The 20823-nt window shown below is 43.5% G+C and overlaps 1 protein-coding gene across 1 annotated transcript in view; it reads left to right on the top strand.

Moving 5' to 3' along the window:
• The window catches only part of Ptprr (protein tyrosine phosphatase receptor type R), a 234067-nt gene that overhangs the window by 207907 nt on the left and 5337 nt on the right, over nucleotides 1-20823 (top strand). The window contains exons 11-13 of the mRNA XM_038314810.1: nucleotides 3114-3224; nucleotides 4709-4866; nucleotides 8096-8209. Coding sequence (XP_038170738.1) covers nucleotides 3114-3224; nucleotides 4709-4866; nucleotides 8096-8209 — 383 coding nt within the window. The remainder of the gene's footprint in view (nucleotides 1-3113; nucleotides 3225-4708; nucleotides 4867-8095; nucleotides 8210-20823) is intronic.

The raw sequence follows: 20823 nt of genomic DNA on the forward strand, positions 1-20823 counted from the left end.
CTCTGGGACAGACGCCATGAAGCCAGCCGCCAGGTCAGACATGCTGAATCTTTCTCGGTAAGCCACCACGTCGTGGTGCTACACACATTATTAGAAATGGGTTAATCAAGATGTGAGAATTAGCCAGTAAGAGGCTGGAACTAATGGGCCAAGCAGTGTTTAAATGAATACAATTTGTGTGTTGTTATTTCGGGTGTAAAGCTAGCCATGTGGGAGCCGAACGGGACAAAAAGCAGGCCTACTCGCCTCATCACTACAAATGGCGTTGGGTAAAGCTAGCCGGTGGCCGGGAGCTGGGCCACAGGAAGAGGTCTGCCATTCCATCTACACTGGAGCTTCAGTGATTCAAGAACACAAGGCAAAGAATAATAGTACAGGACACCTGATGTCCTCTTCTGGTGTCTACATGTGGGTGAACAGGCTTGTATACATACAGAGAGAGAGAGAGAGAGAGAGAGAGAGAGAGAGAGAGAGAGAGAGAGAGAGAGAGAGAGAGAGAGAGATAAACACATGGGAGGTCTTATAATTTTTTTAATTTTATTCATTATTTGCCAGGATGGAAAGAACAGGGGCGGGGGTGGGGACATGCCAAGGTACCATGATAACTTTGTAGAATTGGCTTGCTGCTGCCACCTATGGGATCGAGGAACCAAACTCAGATCATCAGTTGAGCAAGCTAAGCCCTCTTGGTGGGCACTGGCTTTTAACAGTAGTGTGAAGTTATTCAGTCTGGGCAGCATATAAATAAAGCCGGGGTGATTTCAACTGTACTGGAAAGGGCAAATATGTGAAGACGTATGAGTTTATAGCAACGGATGGAAGAAACCGCTCCACCAGATGGTACGGTTTTCTTCCTGCAGCTGGATGTTGAAGTGATGTCATGATAAAACCTTAAAGGTGTGCTTCCGGCATAGCGTATGCCTTCCCTTTAATTCTGTGGCTCTATGAATGTTTTGCTGGAGTTTTGAATTTATATGTATTTAGCTTTTATTTCAAGTGTTCATATACCTTTACCATACATGTGGAGAATCAAGTATCCTAGATATATAAGACCCTAATTGATGATAACATGTGAAAGAATTTCTATATAAATGTGTATATTGTTGAGAATTATTACCCAAGAGTCTAAAATATAGCAGCAAGGTGGAGGGAAAGATGGCTCAATGGTTAAAAGTCCTTGCTGCTCTCCCAGAGGTCCGGAGCTCAGTTTCTAGCACCCACCATAGATGACACTCTAGCTCCAGATAATCAGATGTCCTCACCAGGCCTCCACTAGCACCCACACTTCTGAGAGTAAATGTGAGTGAGTGCACACGCACTCAAACACACACATAAGTGAAAAATCTGCTTTACAAAATTTGCTACAAGTGCTGCCAAAAAGACCGAGTTGATAAAGAGCTTACCACCCAGCCTGATGACCTGAGTTAAATCCCTGACATTCACACAGTGGCAGGAAAGAACGGATTTTAGCAAGATGTCCTCTGACATCACACATGACCCATGTCATGTGCATACCCACGCATACATACACATATACATTCAAAATAAATAAATAGATTGCAGTAAGGAACCAAAGCATAATTAACAATGACATGTTTTAAGCACTTACTTTATGCATGGCTTTGTCCTAAGCACGTGGCATGTAAGAAGATATGAGGAAACTGAGCCCAGAGAAGCCAATGTTCTACTCAAGGGCTAAAATCTGAAACCCAGTCCTCTGAATTCGAAGTCTGCCCTTTAGCCCCCATGGTATATCCCCTCATTTGCAAATTACAATATCATTATTATTGCTCCTATCAAGTCCGTCACGGAGGATCCATTATAAAAACATGTTAAGCATAATTCTGTTCCACGGTTATGTCAGTAGGTCTCATAGTGAATCAAAGCACATCACTGGACGTGGAAAGCATGATGCTTTGATATACTAACTGTCACTATGCCTGCCTTGCATGCCAGGTGACCTTTGTTCTGTGGGCATCTAACACATTACAAGTATTCCTTTTAGGTACATTGGTATGAGGAAGCAGGGGCTAGAGCCTGGCCTCAGCCGCCATGGTTATGACATGGCTATAAGCCAGCATTTCCTATATTTGTTGGTTATTAAGAGATTCTTAAATCCTCCTTGGAGTTTGGGGAAATTTTACCTTGTCATTATGACTGGTGTGGGGTTAATAGTAAAGTGGGACAAACACTTTTCAGACACAAACTTTATTGAGCTCCATTCTACACATCATACAGTTCTTCTCTACATCATACAGTTCATCTCTACATCATACAGTTCTTCTCTACATCATACAGCTCATCTCTACATCATACAGTTCATCTCTACATCACACAGTTCATCTCTACATCATACAGTTCATCTCTACATCATACAGTTCATCTCTACATCATACAGTTCATCTCTATATCATACAGTTCATCTCTACATCATACAGTTCATCTCTACATCATACAGTTCATCTCTACATCATACAGTTCTTCTCTACATCATACAGTTCATCTCTACATCATACAGTTCTTCTCTACATCATACAGCTCATCTCTACATCATACAGTTCATCTCTACATCACACAGTTCATCTCTACATCATACAGTTCATCTCTATATCATACAGTTCATCTCTATATCACACAGTTATCTCTACATCATACAGTTCATCTCTATATCATACAGTTCATCTCTACATCATACAGTTCATCTCTACATCATACAGTTCATCTCTACATCATACAGTTCATCTCTATATCATACAGTTCATCTCTCTAATCATACAGTTCATCTCTATATCATACAGTTCATCTCTACATCGTAAGTTTATCTCTCTACACACCATACAGTTCATCTTGTCCTAGTATCTTTACAGAATAATAAAACTGACTTTTGAATTTTTTAGTCCTCTCTCTTATATTACATCCCGACCACTGTTTCCCCTCCCTCTGCTTCCCCAGCCTCCCCCCTCCCCCCAGATGCACCCTACTCTGCCACCCATCAGAAAAGGGCAGGCTTCCCAGGGACTTCTGAATTTTTTAATTCAATGAGAAAAACTGAGACCTTTGAAGGAAGGGTACTACAAAGACTTGCTGTGTTCTTTCTCCCCCCCCCCCCACAGAAATGTGTGCTCTACTGGCCAGAAAAGAGGGGGATTTATGGCAAGGTTGAGGTTCTGGTCATCAGTGTGAATGAATGCGACAGTTACACCATCCGAAACCTCGTCTTAAAGGTAAGGCTATGCAGCCGGTGCTGTCTCCAAAGTCGGTGATGATAAGGGTTACATTTCTTTTTTGAAATGACTTATTCTAAGTACTGACTGATTCAACAGACACAAGCGAGATAATACTGAGACCACAGACATCTTATCATCATCCCTTATTTGTTGTTTGATACTGTTAAGATATGGAATAATTAAATTCATGTAAATAGGCATTAAGACAGTTTGTTTTGTAGATGTTGGTATCATCTAATTTTCATTTATGGAACCTCTCTGGATTGACGTTTGGAAATCCCTTAACTAAGGCTTGTTCAAGCCACCTTGCCAGGACTTTGATGATAATGTCATTGTGGTCAAAGTAGCATTGAATGCGGCCTTTGAACTGTGGAAGAGAAGAGAAAATCTACACTGCTGCATGGCTGTAGAAGGCAACAAGAGCCTGCCATGCTGATGAGAACTTCAAAAGCTTGTAGTTGACAGTCATTCACAGGGACTTCCCTAGACCAGCTTCCACCATAGAGATATGCTCTTCCTTAACAGGTGCTAGCCAGCATTGCCATGGTGTTAGTTTTGCTTTTAAAGAATGATCAACCTAAAGACCTCAGTCCATCTCTCAACAGCCTGCTGCTGGGATAGAAGCACCACAGAGAAGATGGCCATGAAGGGAGAGCTACAGGGATGTTTGCTCTTCAAAGGTGTAGCAGAGGGAGGCTTGGCCGGAAACCTGCTTAAAAAATGCCTGATCAGAAATGGGCCTCCCACCTGTGCTCTGGGTTGGGCAATGGTGTGTGTGAGCCTTAACTCTTAGTGCTCCACTGTAGGGATGCGACAGAGCTCCTTTACTGCAAAGCTTCCCCACTGCTGTCAAATACCAGCATCCCAGATGAGGAGAGAACAATTCTTATTGAATATCAAACAAGTGTTCTTATATTGGCTAATATGTTTATCTATGATCTATCAAGATTTAGAGAACAGGAAACACAACATATCCCTTTCTTTCTGTTAGATTTTTCCCCTCTTAAGCAGGCCATGGTGGCACAAACTTTTAATCCCATCACAGAGGCAAGTGGATCTCTGTGAGTTCGAAGCCACCCCGGCTGACAAAGCCGATTCCAGGACAGTCAGGGCTATAGAGTGAGACCCTGTCACAAATAATAGCAACATTTTCACCTACTAAAGCATGTTATAAATATATATATATATATATATATATATATTTAGTCTATAATACACATGTGATCTATATGAAGAATTCATATGCAGACCTCACTTTTTAGAGGGTGAACACTCAACCTTCCCTGTCAAGCCAGGTCACGCACAGTAAAACTTTCTTGAGGTGAGAGGGTAATTTTGAAACACTTCTAGATTTTTTTTTTCCTTACCTAGAAGTTAGCTGGCAGTAAGACAGGAGCCAGGGAAGTCGCTCAGCATTGTGGGGTGGGTGCCTTTTAGTTTCACGAGTGAATAACTAATTCGATGGCCTGTGCTATTTCCAGCAAGGAAGTCACACCCAGCATGTGAAGCATTACTGGTACACTTCATGGCCTGATCACAAAACCCCAGACAGTGCCCAGCCCCTTCTCCAGCTCATGCTGGACGTAGAAGAAGACAGACTTGCCTCTGAGGGTCGAGGGCCTGTCGTTGTGCACTGCAGGTAAGGCACGAACCGATCCTCCCGCCAGAACAGCTATTTCCTCTCTAATCGCAGAACGTGGAGAAGGAGGGCTTAGCTTCCTGGGTGTAAATTTGTAGTCAATTGAGTATTTATTAAAAGTGGAGGGACATCCTAATACTGGAGCCTTTATCAAAATGGTGCTTACAGAAATTAATTAGACCTTTTGGGGCACTTTTTAGCATGCAACAAAGTCCGAAAGTTTCAAGTATTAAATAGACGTCTGAGTAAGCAAGAGGCCTTCCTCCATATCCGACCTGGAACTCCTTTGGTTCATTTCTGTCCCGTTAGTCACTTCCACACTGAGAATTGCAGATACCTTTAATTATTGATGGAGCTTTGCTGTTTTAAGACACCGTATGTCTTGATGGTGCTTATTATTATGACAGATTTGGTGGAATCATTAATGATTTTCAATGCTATCTCATGATAACCAGATGGAAAATGATTTATGAGGTGGGAAATGGGCAAGTGGTCGTTTGTTTTAAGGAAAACAAGTGCACACACAGGTCACAGAGGCCACGCAGATGGCAACAACAGTGTTCCGTGGGGTTCTCCTCCTCACGTCTAGTTTGATGTTCACCCCCTAAAACTGACATTCCCCCCTTATTTCATGTGAGCAACACAAGTAATTCATATTCATTTATATGATGCCATGTATTCTATATTTTTTAAAATAATTGATGTTGATTTATTTAACCTTCTAAATATCCTAAGAAAAAGTTTAATAAGACACATGATTTTAGATTTATCTTACTCTCCTGTTTTGAAGCTTTGTGGATTAATTAAACGTTCTTATGTATGTGTGTCTATTTACCAAAGTGGCATTACTCCATTCCTAACATTAGATTTTATCCTAAACCCTCGGAGTCAACAGGGAAAAGCTGGTTGGGCATAGTTTACGACTGGAGGCCTCCACCCAAAATCATTAAGCACTTAGGATTTCTAAGCTGAAAGAGGCCCCTCCGCTATAAAATTAAGGCCCCCTTCTGATGATTACTTCTAAGAATGAGGCCTTCTTTGTTCCTTTCACACTGCATCCAGGGCTGACAGTTATCTTTGTGCCTCTTTTCAACTCCCAGCTCAGGATCTAATCAGTTACCAGATTGGCTTTCTCTTCAAAGCATCTCCCACAATCACACTTCCTGTCCACCCATCCTAGTCTGGGGCCCTTATGACCTCATCCTTGTAGTTTAGAGCTCGTTGGCTAATTGCACACACAGACCCTTCTCCCTCGGGCTACTCTGGCCGTGTGCTTCTCTGAGATGATGTTCCTGCAAATGTCTGCATGGCTTGCAGTCCTTGTTCAAAGCTGGTGGATGGGTTCACAACACCTGAAGCAAGAGACCTTAGCCTTGGCTCTGCAGATACCCTAGAGATGAGCAAATTCCTTGACATTATTTGAACAAGTTTGAATGCATGCATGAGCTTCTTTCTGGAGAGTTCCCATCAAATTCTTTTAAACGTTCTCAAGAGGATGTGGCTCACTTTGTGGCCTCTCATGGAGCATCTTAGTTTCCACGCCTGGTTTGTTTCCTGCTTGTCTATCCATCGAAGCTAATCTACTGCCTGTCACAAGCCACATATTTTATTTTGCATCAAATTCTTTCTTCATAATATTGTTGCACCTGGGATATATGTTCTCGCTCGTGATAGAGAACCTGCCAATTCTAGGATATGGCAGAAATCCTATTTCTTCAAAGAAACAAAGTCTTTATGGATATCTCAATTAAAGGAGATCCATTCCTTGTACATTTTGTTTTAGTCATATTCAGCTGAAAAAAATCACATTAAATATGAGAAATATGATTCATGAGAATAAACATAGTAGGACATATAGTAGAAAAAAGACAAAAAATACAGACTGAACTGGGCAGTGGTGGCACAAGCCTTTAATCTCAGAACTTGGGAGGCAGAGGCAGGCAGATCTCTGTGAGTTCGAGGCCAGCCTGGTCCACAGAGTGAGTTCTATGACAAGCTCCAAAGCTACACAGAGAAACCTTGTCTCTAAAAACCAAAAAAAAAAATTGCAAATTGAAATGTTTGTTAGGTTAAGATTTTTCCAAGTCACGTGTACCAGGATGAGTAAGTTAAATGCTGTGTTGTCATCAATGGGAGCCAGCAACAGTGAGTAAAGCGTGATCATGTTCTTAGCTTGTGACAGCGAGGCTAGCAGCTGCACCATGAACCAATCCAAGAAAAGACTTGAGAACTAGGAAACATGATGACACAGGCTGATCATGAAATGAGGACACACTGAGCATGCATATGTGTTACAAACAGGAAAGCACGGATCCCAAAGGCTCAGCTGAGCTAGAAAATAGAAGGCATGATGACAGATGAGATAGGGGGGCTGAGAGAGGTGCAGATGGGGAAGATGGAGCCAAGATCCCTAGGCTAGTAAACCTTGTAGCTGGTGGGTAATGCCATTGCGGGAGAGATAAAGAGATGCATATATTTAAGTATATCGAACTTGTGAAAAACAGTAACATTAAGAGTTCCACCTAGGAGAAGTTTGGGGACTTGAGATACAGAGTTGAGAGAAATTTACATAAAAATGGTAATCAAAAGGGGTGGGGGCTAAAGTTGATCCCATAGACCTGCTATGTAAGGCAGGTAAATACATAAACTCACATAAATAAAACACATTGTATTTCTATTAAGTTACCATCTCAATGTAAGTGACTTGGAAAATATGTGCTTCCAATCCCATCCACTCTTGTAAATAGAAGCGAATCTTTGTTTATTCACTAGACTCCAGCATCTAACCACATCTCCTGATCAGTCCTCATCCCAGAATCCCCCCCCCCCCCCGTCTCTGTCGTAATACAATCTTTCTTGTCCTCCAGGCTTGGTTCTCTTTGACATTTTGTTTTCCACTGTTCACATTTAAACATTGTAGTGTGTCTAAATATTTCATTTTTTTGACTGCCTATTCCTTGCCTTAATTATTCTTTCTAGGAGAGTTGCAAAGTCTGCACATTCTCGAACCCCTCACCTCCTTCCACCACTCATTCTACTGCTTGACGTAAACCAAAGAGCCTGTTTTAAGCACAGCACAGGATAGATGTATGATTGTTAACCCATGGCAGCTTTATCATTGTTATTATTAGTTCTCATAGTTTCAAAGTTCAAAAGTATACTTTAAAAAAAATGTAGCTTAGCTTTGTTGCTTTTCCTTATCTTCTCCTTCCTTTTGTTTCCCATTCAGTGCAGGGATTGGGAGGACGGGATGTTTCATCGCCACATCCATTGGCTGTCAGCAGCTGAAAGAAGAGGGAGTCGTGGATGCCCTGAGTATTGTCTGCCAGCTTCGCGTAGACAGGTACGTAAATGGGGTGGCGTGATAGAGAGCTCAGGACTGTCTCCCACAGACTCATCTAATCCACCTCACTTCATAGACATGACAGTTCTAAGGTCCTGGGTCTCCATACTAAAGAACATGTGTTATAGGTAGAGCATTTTGAAAGCATTTTGCCATCACAAACATAAAGACCAGAGTTCGGATCCCCAGGAACCACAAAAATCATCAGTGAGCATGACAACCAACTCCTAATCCCAGAGAGCAGGAAGTGGAGGCAGGAGATTCCCAGAACAAGTTGGCTAGCTACTAGCCAGAAAATGAAATCCAGGTTCAATGAGAGAATGCAAGGGGAAGAGTGACTGAGGAAGACACCTAACATTAATCGTGTACTGCCACATGTGCGCGCCCCACGTTGGGCGCCATTCTGTAGTGATGGGGCTGCGGGCTTCATTCCCGCCACCCTGCTCCCAGCTGCCGGCTAGCTTATGACCTGAAATAACAACACACAAATTGTATTCTTTTAAACACTGCCTAACCCATTAGTTTCAGCCTCTTACTCACATCTTGACTAACCCATATTTAATAATCTGTGTAACACCATGAGTGGTGTCTTACCGGGAAAGATTCAGCATGTCTGACCTGGTGGCTGGCTTCATGGCGACTGTCTCACTGAAGAGAGGCATGACGATTGTCTAACTTCCCAGCATTCTGTTCTGTCTACTCCGCCTACCTAAGGGCTGGCCAATCAAATGGGCCAGGCAGTTTCTTTATCAACAAATGAAATCAACTCAAACAGAAGATTCTCCCACATCACACACTGGATGCACGTGTGTGCACGCACATGTGGCAGTACAACTTTGAAGGCTGAGGCAAGAAGAACGTGCTAGCTGAGAATGTACTATCCTGAACTAAATTAGTGAGTACAAGCTGCATTTCAAGACCCTATCTAAAATTTAAAACACACACACACACACACAGAGAGAGAGAGAGAGAGAGAGAGAGAGAGAGAGAGAGAGAGAGAGAGAGAGAGTTGTCCAATAAATATTTTTGAATGCCTACTGAGTTCTGAGATTTCAATAAAGGAAACAAGGGTATTCTGGAAATGCAATAAGGGTGTGTGTCGTGTGTATGTGAGTGGGTGTGTGGGTGTGTGGGGGTGTGTTGTGTGGGTGTGTGTGTGCCATATATATGGACCTTGGAAAGTATGTGGCACAGAGAAGCCTCTAGTAAATGTCACTTGGTTATTAGTATCTGAATTATTCTACATGTCTGTCCTTCCTTTTGTGTCTTGGTTTAGCAGAGCCTGGCCATCATCGCAGTCAGACTCTGGCTCTAATCCTGTGTCTCCATCTTCTCTTTCCCTGCTTCCAGTTGTGTGGCCTTAGTCAGCTTCCTTGACTTTTCCAGTTCTTCACTGTCTCATCTGAAAAACGAAATTAATAACAGTATATACTTCCCATTGTGATGGCAAAAACTATAAATGGGAAGTTCCCCACATAATGAGCATGCAACCAAATTTAACTCCAGTGACGGTCAGTGTAGGTAGTCTATGCATTAAATATGCACCTACCAGTGATACAGTCGTGGATATACCACACAGGTTCGCAAGCTGCATTCCAGTGGGATGGAACCTGTAACGTGGTTAAGCCCTCAGCCTACATTTCTTAGCCCAACTTTACCCTCTCTATCTGATTTGCATATTTCAAATGCTACATCCTTTCCTATCTTCATTCTGTACATACTAAAATCAATCACAACATTCCCACTCTTCATTCCTAATTGCCATCTTAGACTTGAAAGATCCTTTGGCCTGCACCCGGTACAATACATAGTCTCAATGGGTTAAGGTGCTTGGGACCAAACTCAAGGATCTGAGTTCAATCCCCAGGACCCACATCGAAGAATGAGAGGACTGGCTTCTACAAGTTGTCCTCAGCTCTCCCCACATGTGCCTTAGTGAGCTCCCTAAAACACACACGCACGCGCGCGCACACACACACACACACACACACACACACACACAGTAACTAAATAAATGTGATTTGAAACCAAACATTTTTAAGAAGATCTGACTGTTTCTCCCGATTTGGAGACCTCTTTGCACCCTTTGGGTCCTAACGTGGAGGAGCCCGAGGAGCCCAGAACTCCTGCTGTGTTGCTTGCCCCAGCATGGGACCCCCAAGTCCCCGAGGCTCTCTGACCCACAGCTCCAAGTCGGATGCTGTTCTCCCTCTCCAGTCCCAGAATTCCATGGACGCCAGCCGATGGGCATAGAGGGCAACTCTGAGCCAAGGTAGTAGCCAGCAACACCTGCCCTGATGTCATTTCAGACTGCACACTGAGTAAGGCGCTAGGTCTGCACATGGTTTGCTCCAGTGGCTGTTGAGCTTACCCCCCATCTTCCCCCTCCCCTACTCACTTTTGTAGCCTGACCTCTGCCTTGGTCTCCACTTCCCAATCCATTGCCCTGCCCACCCCACTGAATTGTTCTCTACTTTTGAAAGGAATCACAACACTTTTTAAAAAAATCAAATATCAAAATGCCTCCTACTCTATCTACTCCTTCCTTCCTACAGCAAATGGCCAGAAATTTTGGCCTTGGCCTTCTATCAGTACCAAGGTCTTCCCACGGGGCTGGACGTTTTTATTCTTGATAAATGCTTTAAAACATATCCAAATTCCCTGCTGATCTATCTGGTTTGCCCTTGGACTCGAGTTGCTGCCAATGCGTGTGTCAAATATATTTAACTGATTTCCTAAGACCTCGGTAAGTAAGTTCGTTCTTGGAGCTGCTTGTTTGAAAAGAGACACTCTCTCTCCAATGAGGTTCCTTGAGAGGTTTTCCCCCAGCCTGCCTCCCTCTGTGTGTTTCTTCCTTTAGTTGCCCGGCTCCCTAAGAGTGATGAAAAGCAAAAGAGAAATCCTTCCTCCTCTTTTCCCCTCATCTTCCTTCTCTTTCTTCCCCATCTTTCAACTCTTGCTCTACTGAGTCAGTGTTCTCCTGATAGAGTTTACCATTAAAATTCCACTTGCGGGCTGGCTGCCGCTAACAGCCATGCCTTTGACTCTGGCCAGTAAAAGGAAAGCAAACCAGGTCTGTTGGCACAACAGTTAAGAGGCTGAGGCAGGGGGATTTTGAGTTTGAGGTTAGCCTTGATTTTTCAGTGAGACCATGAAAGTGGAGGATGGAAAGAGAAAGAGAAAGAGAAAGAGAAAGAGAAAAAAAGAAAGGAAGAAGAAAGGGGAAAAAGAGGAAGGAACAGAGGAAGAGAGGTAGAAAGAACAAAGAAGGATAAAGAAAGGGAGGAAGGGAGGGAAGGAGAGAGGGAAGGAGGGAGGGAAGGAGGGAAGGAGGGAGGGAGGGACGGAGGGAGGGAGGGAAGAAAATACAGTCTTAGAAAGCCCAGTTGTCACCCCCACTCTCTTGCACTGTATCTTTCTTTAATCCCTCCTCAGCCTCCACCCTTCCTCTGTGATCTTCCTGGCCAACCTAGCCTGCTACTTAGGACCTCTCAGACATTCCAGAATGTGCGAGTCAGCAGACAGAAATGTGTTTCCTTAGGAAAACTCCACCATGGTCGGCTAAGCACATAATTCCTCTAACTCACAAAGCAAACTCAAAAGTGTGACGCAGGGAGCCCACTCCTTAGGTTCCCTCCCCCCCAGATAAAGCAGTGACATTAGGCCAGGCATAGTGGCACCTGCCTCTGATCCCAGCACTAGGAAGGTAGAGTCAGGGGGATCTGGTGTTCAAAGGCACCCTCACCTGTGTCCTGAGTTTGAGGACAAACTGGACCACATAAGAAAGACCTTGTCCCGAAAAATGAAACAAAACAAACAAGCCACGAACATGAAAAACAAATAAAAGACAGACAGACAGTAACTTGTTCAAAATCATATGGCTTAGGAAGTGACAAGGTGGATTCAAGAGGAATCCAGGACTAATGATTTCTAACTCAAACGTTTTGAATAACAAATGGAAGTCAAGAGAAATTGGCGATGTTTGCTGTAAAACTGCCTGTCTGTGTCGCACCACATGGGTGGTGTGTTGCTAATTAAAAGCATGCAGTAGCAATAGTGCACTATGGGGCTTAAACCGTTTTAGTGTGAATGACAGCTGTTTCCTAATCACCTGGGGTGAGGTGAGCGCCATCTGAGAAGCACAGGAAAGCTTCCGGCCACCAGGCGATCTCTCTGTGGAGGGTGTCTCTGCTGTGTAGGGTGGATGTCTAAAATACTGCTTTTAGCCGGACGTGGTGGCACACACCTCCAAATCCCACCCCTTGCCGGCGAAAACAGAAGAAAACAGAACGTTTGACATCAATCTCAGCCACACGCTGAATTTAGATGCCAGCCCGAGCTACAATGAGACCCTGTCTCTCATAAATAAAATACAATATAAAACTGCTATTAGCAAGCCAGGCTTGGCCTAACAGAAGCATGAGCACAGGCTTGCAAGGGAAGGGTTAAGAATTTATATCCCCTTCCACTATTAACGCTAGAGGCGGTGTACTTTCCCAGGCTAGGAATACATAGAGAACTTGCATTTTGACTAAGAGACACAGAGAAAGGGAATCAAGATGCCAAGCACACCTTGGAATGGCCTTGCAGACCAGGTACTGGTCATGTTCTATGCGGTGGAAAAGACCTGGGGACATTGTCAGGAAGCAGAAAAACTCCAGCTTGAGATGCCTGTAATGGGAAAAATCAGGTCCTATGGATCCATAGTGTACAAGGGGAGGGAAAGGTCAGGAGAAAATGGGAGTCTCCTGGTAGGAAAACTTAAGGTGTTTCTAGGTGGTGAGAGCAGAGCATTAGCCCAAATAGAAGCTCTCTCTCACCACAGAGGTGGGATCTATACCAACTCATACATTGAAATTGCTTGAAATGAATGAGCATTACCTTGGAGTGACTGCAAGATGGGTGTTTGTAACAGGCTGTGGACCAGGCTCTAGAGATGTCTGCTCAGAGTGGTTTTCCATCCATTCGTTCATTCAACAAATGTCACTGAACGTGTCATAGGGTACCTGGTGGTGAATAGAGGAGCGCCCTAGTGTATCTCATTACCGTGTGTCCCTCTACGAATGATTGTAATGTATGGATGATTATTTATTGACCGCCTGCTAAGTGTCAGAGCCTTTAGTTACTATTCAGGCAAAAAAAAAGGAAGAAAGGGAGAGAGGGAAGGAGGGAGGGAGGGAAGGAGGGAAGGAGGGAGGGAAGGAGGAAGTAAGAAAGGAAGGAAGGGGAAGAAAGGAAGGAAGGGAGAGACAGAGAGAAAGAAAGGAAGGAAGGAAGGAAGGAAGGAAGGAAGGAAGGAAGAAAGAAAGAAAGAAAGAAAGAAAGAAAGAAAGAAAGAAAAGAAACAAGTCTTCTCAAGAAGCTTTAAAGGTCTGAAAAGTTCCCAAAGTTCCCCAGCAGACGCTGATTTCCAATTGTTGCCATATTCTTCCCCTTTCATTGAACCACACAAAAATCCTCTCAAAGAACACCAGGGTGGGAAAGAAAGAAGTACAAGAAATACACGTTATTCTTCTAAAGTCTGGTGGTGGCAAAGGACTTGAGATGGAACAACAATCTGAACATAATGGGGACCATGACAAGGATGAGGCTGTCCTTGGATTAATAAATACTGTCTGTAGTAAGAGATAAGACTCTACACCCACAGTCCTGGCTTGAACTCTCTCACCCTCTGTGTGTGTGTGTGTGTGTGTGTGTGTGTGTTACTGGAAGCTGAACCCAACGCCTCCCATTTGCTAGGCAAACATTCATTCCACCACTGAACTATATCCCCAATGCATTTTTTTGGTTTCTTATTGTTGAGAAAGAGTTTAATTTAGCTGCCCAAACTGACTTGAAACTCTCTGTAGCCCAGTCAGGCCTTGAAACTCCTGATTAGCTGGGATTCCAGGCATGCACTACCAGGCCCAGGTTAAACTTTGTATTGATTTTAGCAGTGGCCTCTGCCCACAAGTCTTCCAGCCTGTGCACAGGGCATCCTCTAGTCTACCCTTCACTTTGGGCATGGTAGCTCACAGCTGTAATCCCAACACTTGTGGTACCACAACAAAAGAATCGCAGTGAGCTGGGGACCATTCTGAACTACAGAGAGAGTTTGAGGCCATCACAGGCTCTAGAGTGAAAGCTGTCTTTGAATAGAAGACAAGTAATCTACCCATCTCCACAGCTGTTTCCTCAGATAAGCCAAAGATGGCTAAGAGCCGAGAAAAAACAAGACACTGACTTGGATGTGGGGACTTATCTCACAATCGATAAGTCAAGAGTTTGAGTGCTGGTCAGAATAAAAACTCTTGACTGGGAAAAAATATATCACAATACATGCTGGTTGTTATGAAACCAGACAAGAGAAGGTCATTTGTACTCAAATCACAAAGTTACATGTTAGCAACAAACTTAAGTGGTCCGGTTTTGGGCCCAGCACGTAGGCTGAATGGATGTTTCCAGTTCAAAATTGTCACACAGCCTTCCAGTGGGCTCCTCATTTTCTGGCAAAGCACTATCATTCCTGGCTTTCAGGCAGTTTCCATAAATAGATGCCACAGTTCTTGTGGCAGATTCATAAGTCTGTGGTTCTACTTTATTAATACTTTTGAACATATTTGCAGCTAAAATGGGGTCTCTTTTTTTCTCTAAGTAGTTCAAATTCAGTGCAAAGCACCCACGCGTGTTTTATTTAGAAGAGTATTAATGGTTCATCCCCTCTTCCCTATGGTTTTCATTTTTGATCAAAAGACAAAAAGGTGCTGTAGCAACTGGGACTGAGGATTGTTTGGTGGGAGAGGGTACAGGAACCAGGCACTGTGTGTAGTCGGGCATCACCAGACCCTATGCCAAGATGTTTGAAGCAGATCCTACCTCTCCTCCAGCTTTCTGTGACCATTAGTCCACTCTCGGCCTCTCTGCCTATTAGCATAAAGAAAGGTGGAGCCTAACCCCTTCTGAACAAAGACCCCATTTGGGGAGTAAACGATTTCATGCCTTACATTTTGAATCTCGTTTGTAAATTAGCTTTAATTCCATGGCTCACAATAATACCTCCGTGCATTTGAAAGTCAGTGACAAATATATTGGGTTCAGTTGGTGTCCCGATACTGTTGGGAACCCACATGAACTTGAGGACCCCTCTAATAAGATGCCTTTTCAACCCCAAGGTGCAGCGATTGAGGAATGAGCCTTTGTGTTCTCAGATCCCTCCGTTGCTTCGTTGGGATCTCTGAGCCTTGGTTACATGAAGAACAATGCCATGGTAATAATAGCCATAACATTTGCTTGCTACCTACTAGGAAAAGGATGCTGTAAAAATATCTGGCCTCAGAAATAGTAACTACAGGGTTCTTAAAGGGGACTCTGAGACAAAAAAGGATGTCGCATTTCCCAGCTCAATTCACATATTAAATATTCCTGTATGTGTGTGTATTAGTACTGGGGACTGAATGTACAGTTTCATAAGTTATATCCCCATCTCTCCTTTTGCTTTTTGTTTTGAAGCACAGCCTTACTAAGTTGCCCAGGATGGCTTTGAACTCACTGTGACTGTAACAGGTCCGCAGCTTGAGATTCTCCTGCATCGACCACTCAAGTAACTAACAATAGAGGTTTATGCTAATAGACATGCTTGATTTCTTTTTAACACTCTAAATGGAATTTCTAATTTTGCTCAAATTTTTAAATGCTTAGATTTGGGATTTTTGTTATTTGTTTAGCAAAGGCTGTAGTGAAAGACTTCACTAGGTTACGCACAAAGCTGTAAATTCATGTACTAACATTTTCACAATGATGCTGAACTTCTTGCTATATAAACCAGGGGGAAATGATGCCTATTTCTGATTATTTTAGTTTAGATTACTTATTACAAACTCCAGATCTGATAAGAACGAGGGACTCTGTGTTGGCTGGTGTAGAAAGAGAAGCTTGAGGCAGTCACATTTTCCTGTTGAGATGGTTACTGTACACACGTAGATTAGCAATTAAAAAATAAAATTAGATGCAAGAGAGGACCCATAACATTAATTTCAAAGAGAAAACAGGGTAATCATTTTGTGTTACTTAGAAAGCCCTTTTATACTTTATTTAATCTTCTGTCCTCCAATTCTAATAATTGAGAATTCAGTTGCTATGGAGATATATCAACCCTTCACCATGTCACTGCCTCTGTAATAGGCTCACAAAAGTGCCAAAGCGTGCAGTGGGAGGTAGTGACATAAGGTCATTTATGCACTGAATATAATATATGCTCCCATCTCTTTTTTAAAATAAGTAAAGCCTTATAACGATGAAGGCTGAGAAGGTGGCTCCATGGGTAAAGTGTTTGCCATAAAAGTGGGCCCCGAAATACATTAAAACCACAGTAGAAGGCATCTGCAATCTACGTCCTCCTACAGTGAGAAGGAGGGCACAGATAGGAGAATTAGAAGAAGCTACTGGGCCAGCTAGACTTGCATCTACAAAGGCAAACAATAAAGGTGTCCTGACTCAAATGAGATGGGAAGGCAAGAACTAAAACACGTATGCACACATGCATCATACACACGCAATGATAATCCTAATGGATAATAATGATCCACAGTAATAATACGGCCTAGGAACACTGAGAACATGCCTTATAGACGTTACAAGAGTCAAAGGCAGCCTGCTAAGGTTCAAAGACATCCAGTAGCGAGGACAGGAATACACGCTAGTGTAGACTGATTGCAGACGTTTGCCCCCATTTTAATCCCCCCCCCCCCCCACCAAGCCCGCTGGAACCTCTGGATGCTGGCAGAATTTGAAAACAGAATCTGAGAAGTGAAATTTACATTGGAATCTCTGGCTTGAAGGCTTTCAGCACATTTCTTGACACCCCACCCCCCACCCCCTTCACAGAACAGGAAGCAATCTGTCTCATTCTGGTTTCTTTGAGAGTTAGCAGTCTGTAGCTCTCTCGTGTGCTCTTACATTGGGGGGCCTTCAAAGTGGAACGACATCCAATGACTTCCCTTGTAGCCTTCCCAGATGCTTCCAGTGGGCGTCACGTTATTGTTTAAATTTTCATAACCCACTTCAGTTTGGTAGATAGATTCTTTTTCTTAACATACCCATCTGAGAGAAGGAACATACATGCCATCAAACCCTATTCTAATGTATGTCCTTAAATATTCTTTACCTTCAAAGTATAGCTAAAATAATTTCAGATATGAAGTTTCTGTTCCTTATTGTAATTTTATCAAACACAGCCTAACATTGCATTTTTTGTATTCCATACTAACCACAATGCTTGCTACACCTCGTGAGTTCCAAAGACCTCATTGGAAGATCAGGAATTTTGAATTTGGGGCTTACTTATTCTCAGGACATCTAGAGATTAAGTCCTGGAAACTGATATGTGTTTTCCTGACATTCTTGTTTTTGAGATCCTAATAAGAGACCCTCTTTGTAAAATAGGTTTCACAATGGGACCTTCTAAGAACTGCCAGGACAATGTTTATCTTCATTCCTGCGAGGACTTAATTGGATATATTTACAATAGCCCACTTATTCAGTGTGGGTGCTGGGGGAAGGTGGATAGCTGTCAAGGAAAAACTAATCTTGAAAACAAAATGCTAAAGCTAGTTCCGGGGATGTAGCTTAACTATTAGTGAGCTCACCCAGCATGTTCAAAGCCATGGGTTCAATCTTCAGCACTCCATAAACGAGGAATGTTAATATATGCTTAGAATCCCAGCCCTTGGGGGGTGGGTAGAGTCAGATCAGATCAGAAGTTCAAGGTCATTCTCAGCTGCACAGAGTTCAAAGCCAAACTGGTATGTGTGAGATACACACACACACACACACACACACACACACACACACACACACACTAGAGTTATAATCAAATTATCACTTGATCTGCACTGACTTTTATGCCCGAAAAATATTTTAGGCCTGGAGCCTTCTACTTTAGAGAAAGTATCAGTGTTCACAATACCCAGTCCAGGGGAACCGGGCTCAGTTGGTAACGTACCTTTTGTTTTGTTTGATTTGATTTTGTTACTGTTTTATAAACATGAGGACCTGAGTTCAATCCTCAGAACCTATGTTTAGAAAATGCTGCATGTGTTCTCCTGGGCTTGTAATCCGGGTACTGGAGAGTCAGAGACCTACAGCTTTCTGAGGGTCACTGGTCAGCACCCCTAGCCTACTTTGAAAGTACAGACCACTGAGAGGCCCTGTTTAAAAAAGAAAAAAAAAAGTGGCTAGTGTCTAAGGAATTACATTTGAAGTTGTTCTCTGTCTTCCATATGCGCGTGCACACACACACACACACACACACACACACACCCCATAAAATATCTGTTCAGTATCAGTCATGGTTATACTTTATTTAGTTCTCCTCTGCTTTCTGTTGGTTTTGTTTTGCTTTGCTTTCGAGACAGGGTCTCTCTGTTACATAGCTCTGTCTTTCCTGGAACTCCCTGTGCAGTCCAGGCGGGCCTTGAACTCACGGAGGTCTGCTGGCCTCCGTCTCTGGAGTGCTGAGATTAAAAACTGGAGCCACCACCCCTGGCTTTGCTTTGTTTTCTTTAAACAGGGTGTCACGTGGCCCAGTCCTAATCCTCCGGCCTCCACCTTTAAGTGTCCTGAGGTCACAGACTTGCACTACCCCACCCATCTAAATTCTCCTTTCTTGATAGGACATCTGCTAAAGATCTGGGGAAACTTTTGGTGGAGGGTCTGGCACACCTCGCAGCTGGGCCTCGCACCGGGACAACAGGCTCGGCCTGGCTTGACTCACGCCAAAGCCGTCGGAGCTTTACCCATGAGGCACATTAATGTCTACACCTTTTGTTCTAAATTTACTGTACCAAACCTTACCAAAAGAATTCCAGATTTGAAAATAATAAAAAGAAAAGGATCGAGAGTTCCATTGTTAGCCCAGAAGTGAGTCACCCCTGCAGAATTCCTTCTGTCTACTGATTAGACCGGATACTGGCTGGGTGGTGCAGCAGGAAAGGCTAGAGCTCTGTGTGTGTGTGTGTGTGTGTGTGTGTGTGTGTGTGTGTGTGTGTGTGAACAGTCACAAAAGGTCACAACTTTAACATGGTAAAAGCTGAAACTCTCTCCCTGGACATCTGGGAGGCTCTGAGAGTTTTTGTCTTGTTTTGGTTTTTTTCCAAAATACCATTTCGCTTACAAAGCGTGGGCAGGGGAGTCCTACATTTTCCCCTCTTCTAACTTGAGTCGGCCCCCAGATGGCACAGTTACGTGCTTCCCTGCACGGGAAGGAGCTGACACTGGATTCTGGGTTTGGCAGTACTAATGAGATGAGATATCTGGCTGGCATGTCTAGAAAAGGTAGCGTCTCTGCAGCCTTTGTGATCTGGTTAACTGTCTTCCTATTCTACGGCCACAAGGAAAATAGAACGGACAGCACCTTTACAATAAAGGGGGTGGCTTTGTTTCCAGAGCATAGGGTAGGACGTACACAGGATAAACTAATAATCTAGACTACAAACCCAGACCTTCCAAGAGGGAATCACCAGAAACTCTCCATGGCTTGGGAGAGAACCATGACAGTGCCAAGCAACCACGTATAGAGATCAACCCAGGTAAAGTGTTGCCAGAACACTGATTCAAAGAAGAAAGTTATTCAGCATTTATTTGGTACTTATGCATCAGCAGCCTCTATGTTAAGCATTTGTGAATTATCTATTAAGCCCTGCGTAACCTTGCCAGTCCAGTGTCTTGCAAGCTCTTCTGTGGGTATGAACAGTGGAAAATTTCTTACAGACAAAACCTCCCACAGAGCACCAATATGAAGAGCCACTAAAAACATGGCTACCCTAGTGACAGCTTGGAACTGACAGGGACTCTTGATCAGCTCACCTCCTCCTTCCCCGATGCCACTGGGAACCAGGGACTTTCTGTGACTGCCCTGCAGCAGGACAGTCATGTGCTCTGATGTGTTTAATGCTCACAGTGAGATGACAGCTGTCAATCACATGATCTTATAGATGGGAAAAGCCAGGTTGTGGGGGAGGAGATAAGAGACCTGTATAAAAACCTCAGAGCTCTCTGGAGTGGTGATGTTCTCCTGTGAAATCTCAGCACTTGGGAGGCTGTAGTCGGAGGATTGCAGGAGTTAGAGCCAAACCTGGGGTGATTTAGCGAGATGCTGACTTAAAATGATAACAATGAATTTTAATTAATTAAATCACAAAGCCAGTAGGTTTAAAAGTGAGAACACCTGATGTCTGCCAGGCTCCTAGCCCACCCTTTCCCATTGTACCAACTGCCTCTTCTATAGCTGCCTCGTTGTATGGAAACACATTTGGGTTATTTCCATCCTGACTTGCCCAACTTGCACCACTTCATCCTTGGCCAGGCTTGCTCTTAGTCCTGCAAGGCAGACAGAAAATTCACCCCAGAGCTTTGTCACTAGCCCTGTCTGAGCAGAGGACACTATGTCTATAGTATCCACAGCAGTTTAGCTTGACCGGAAGCGTTTGAAATGGATTGTCCCATCTGCTCCTCACAGAGGCGCTTAGGAGGTACAACTGCCATGCTGCTTCCTCACTGATTTTGGATATGGAAAAAAAAAAAAAAAACCACAACTGATCACTGCAGAGATGATGTGATAAGATCAATCATCCAGTTGG

This window comes from Arvicola amphibius, chromosome 17 (assembly GCF_903992535.2).
Source record: "Arvicola amphibius chromosome 17, mArvAmp1.2, whole genome shotgun sequence".
Classification (NCBI taxonomy): Eukaryota; Metazoa; Chordata; class Mammalia; order Rodentia; family Cricetidae; genus Arvicola; species Arvicola amphibius.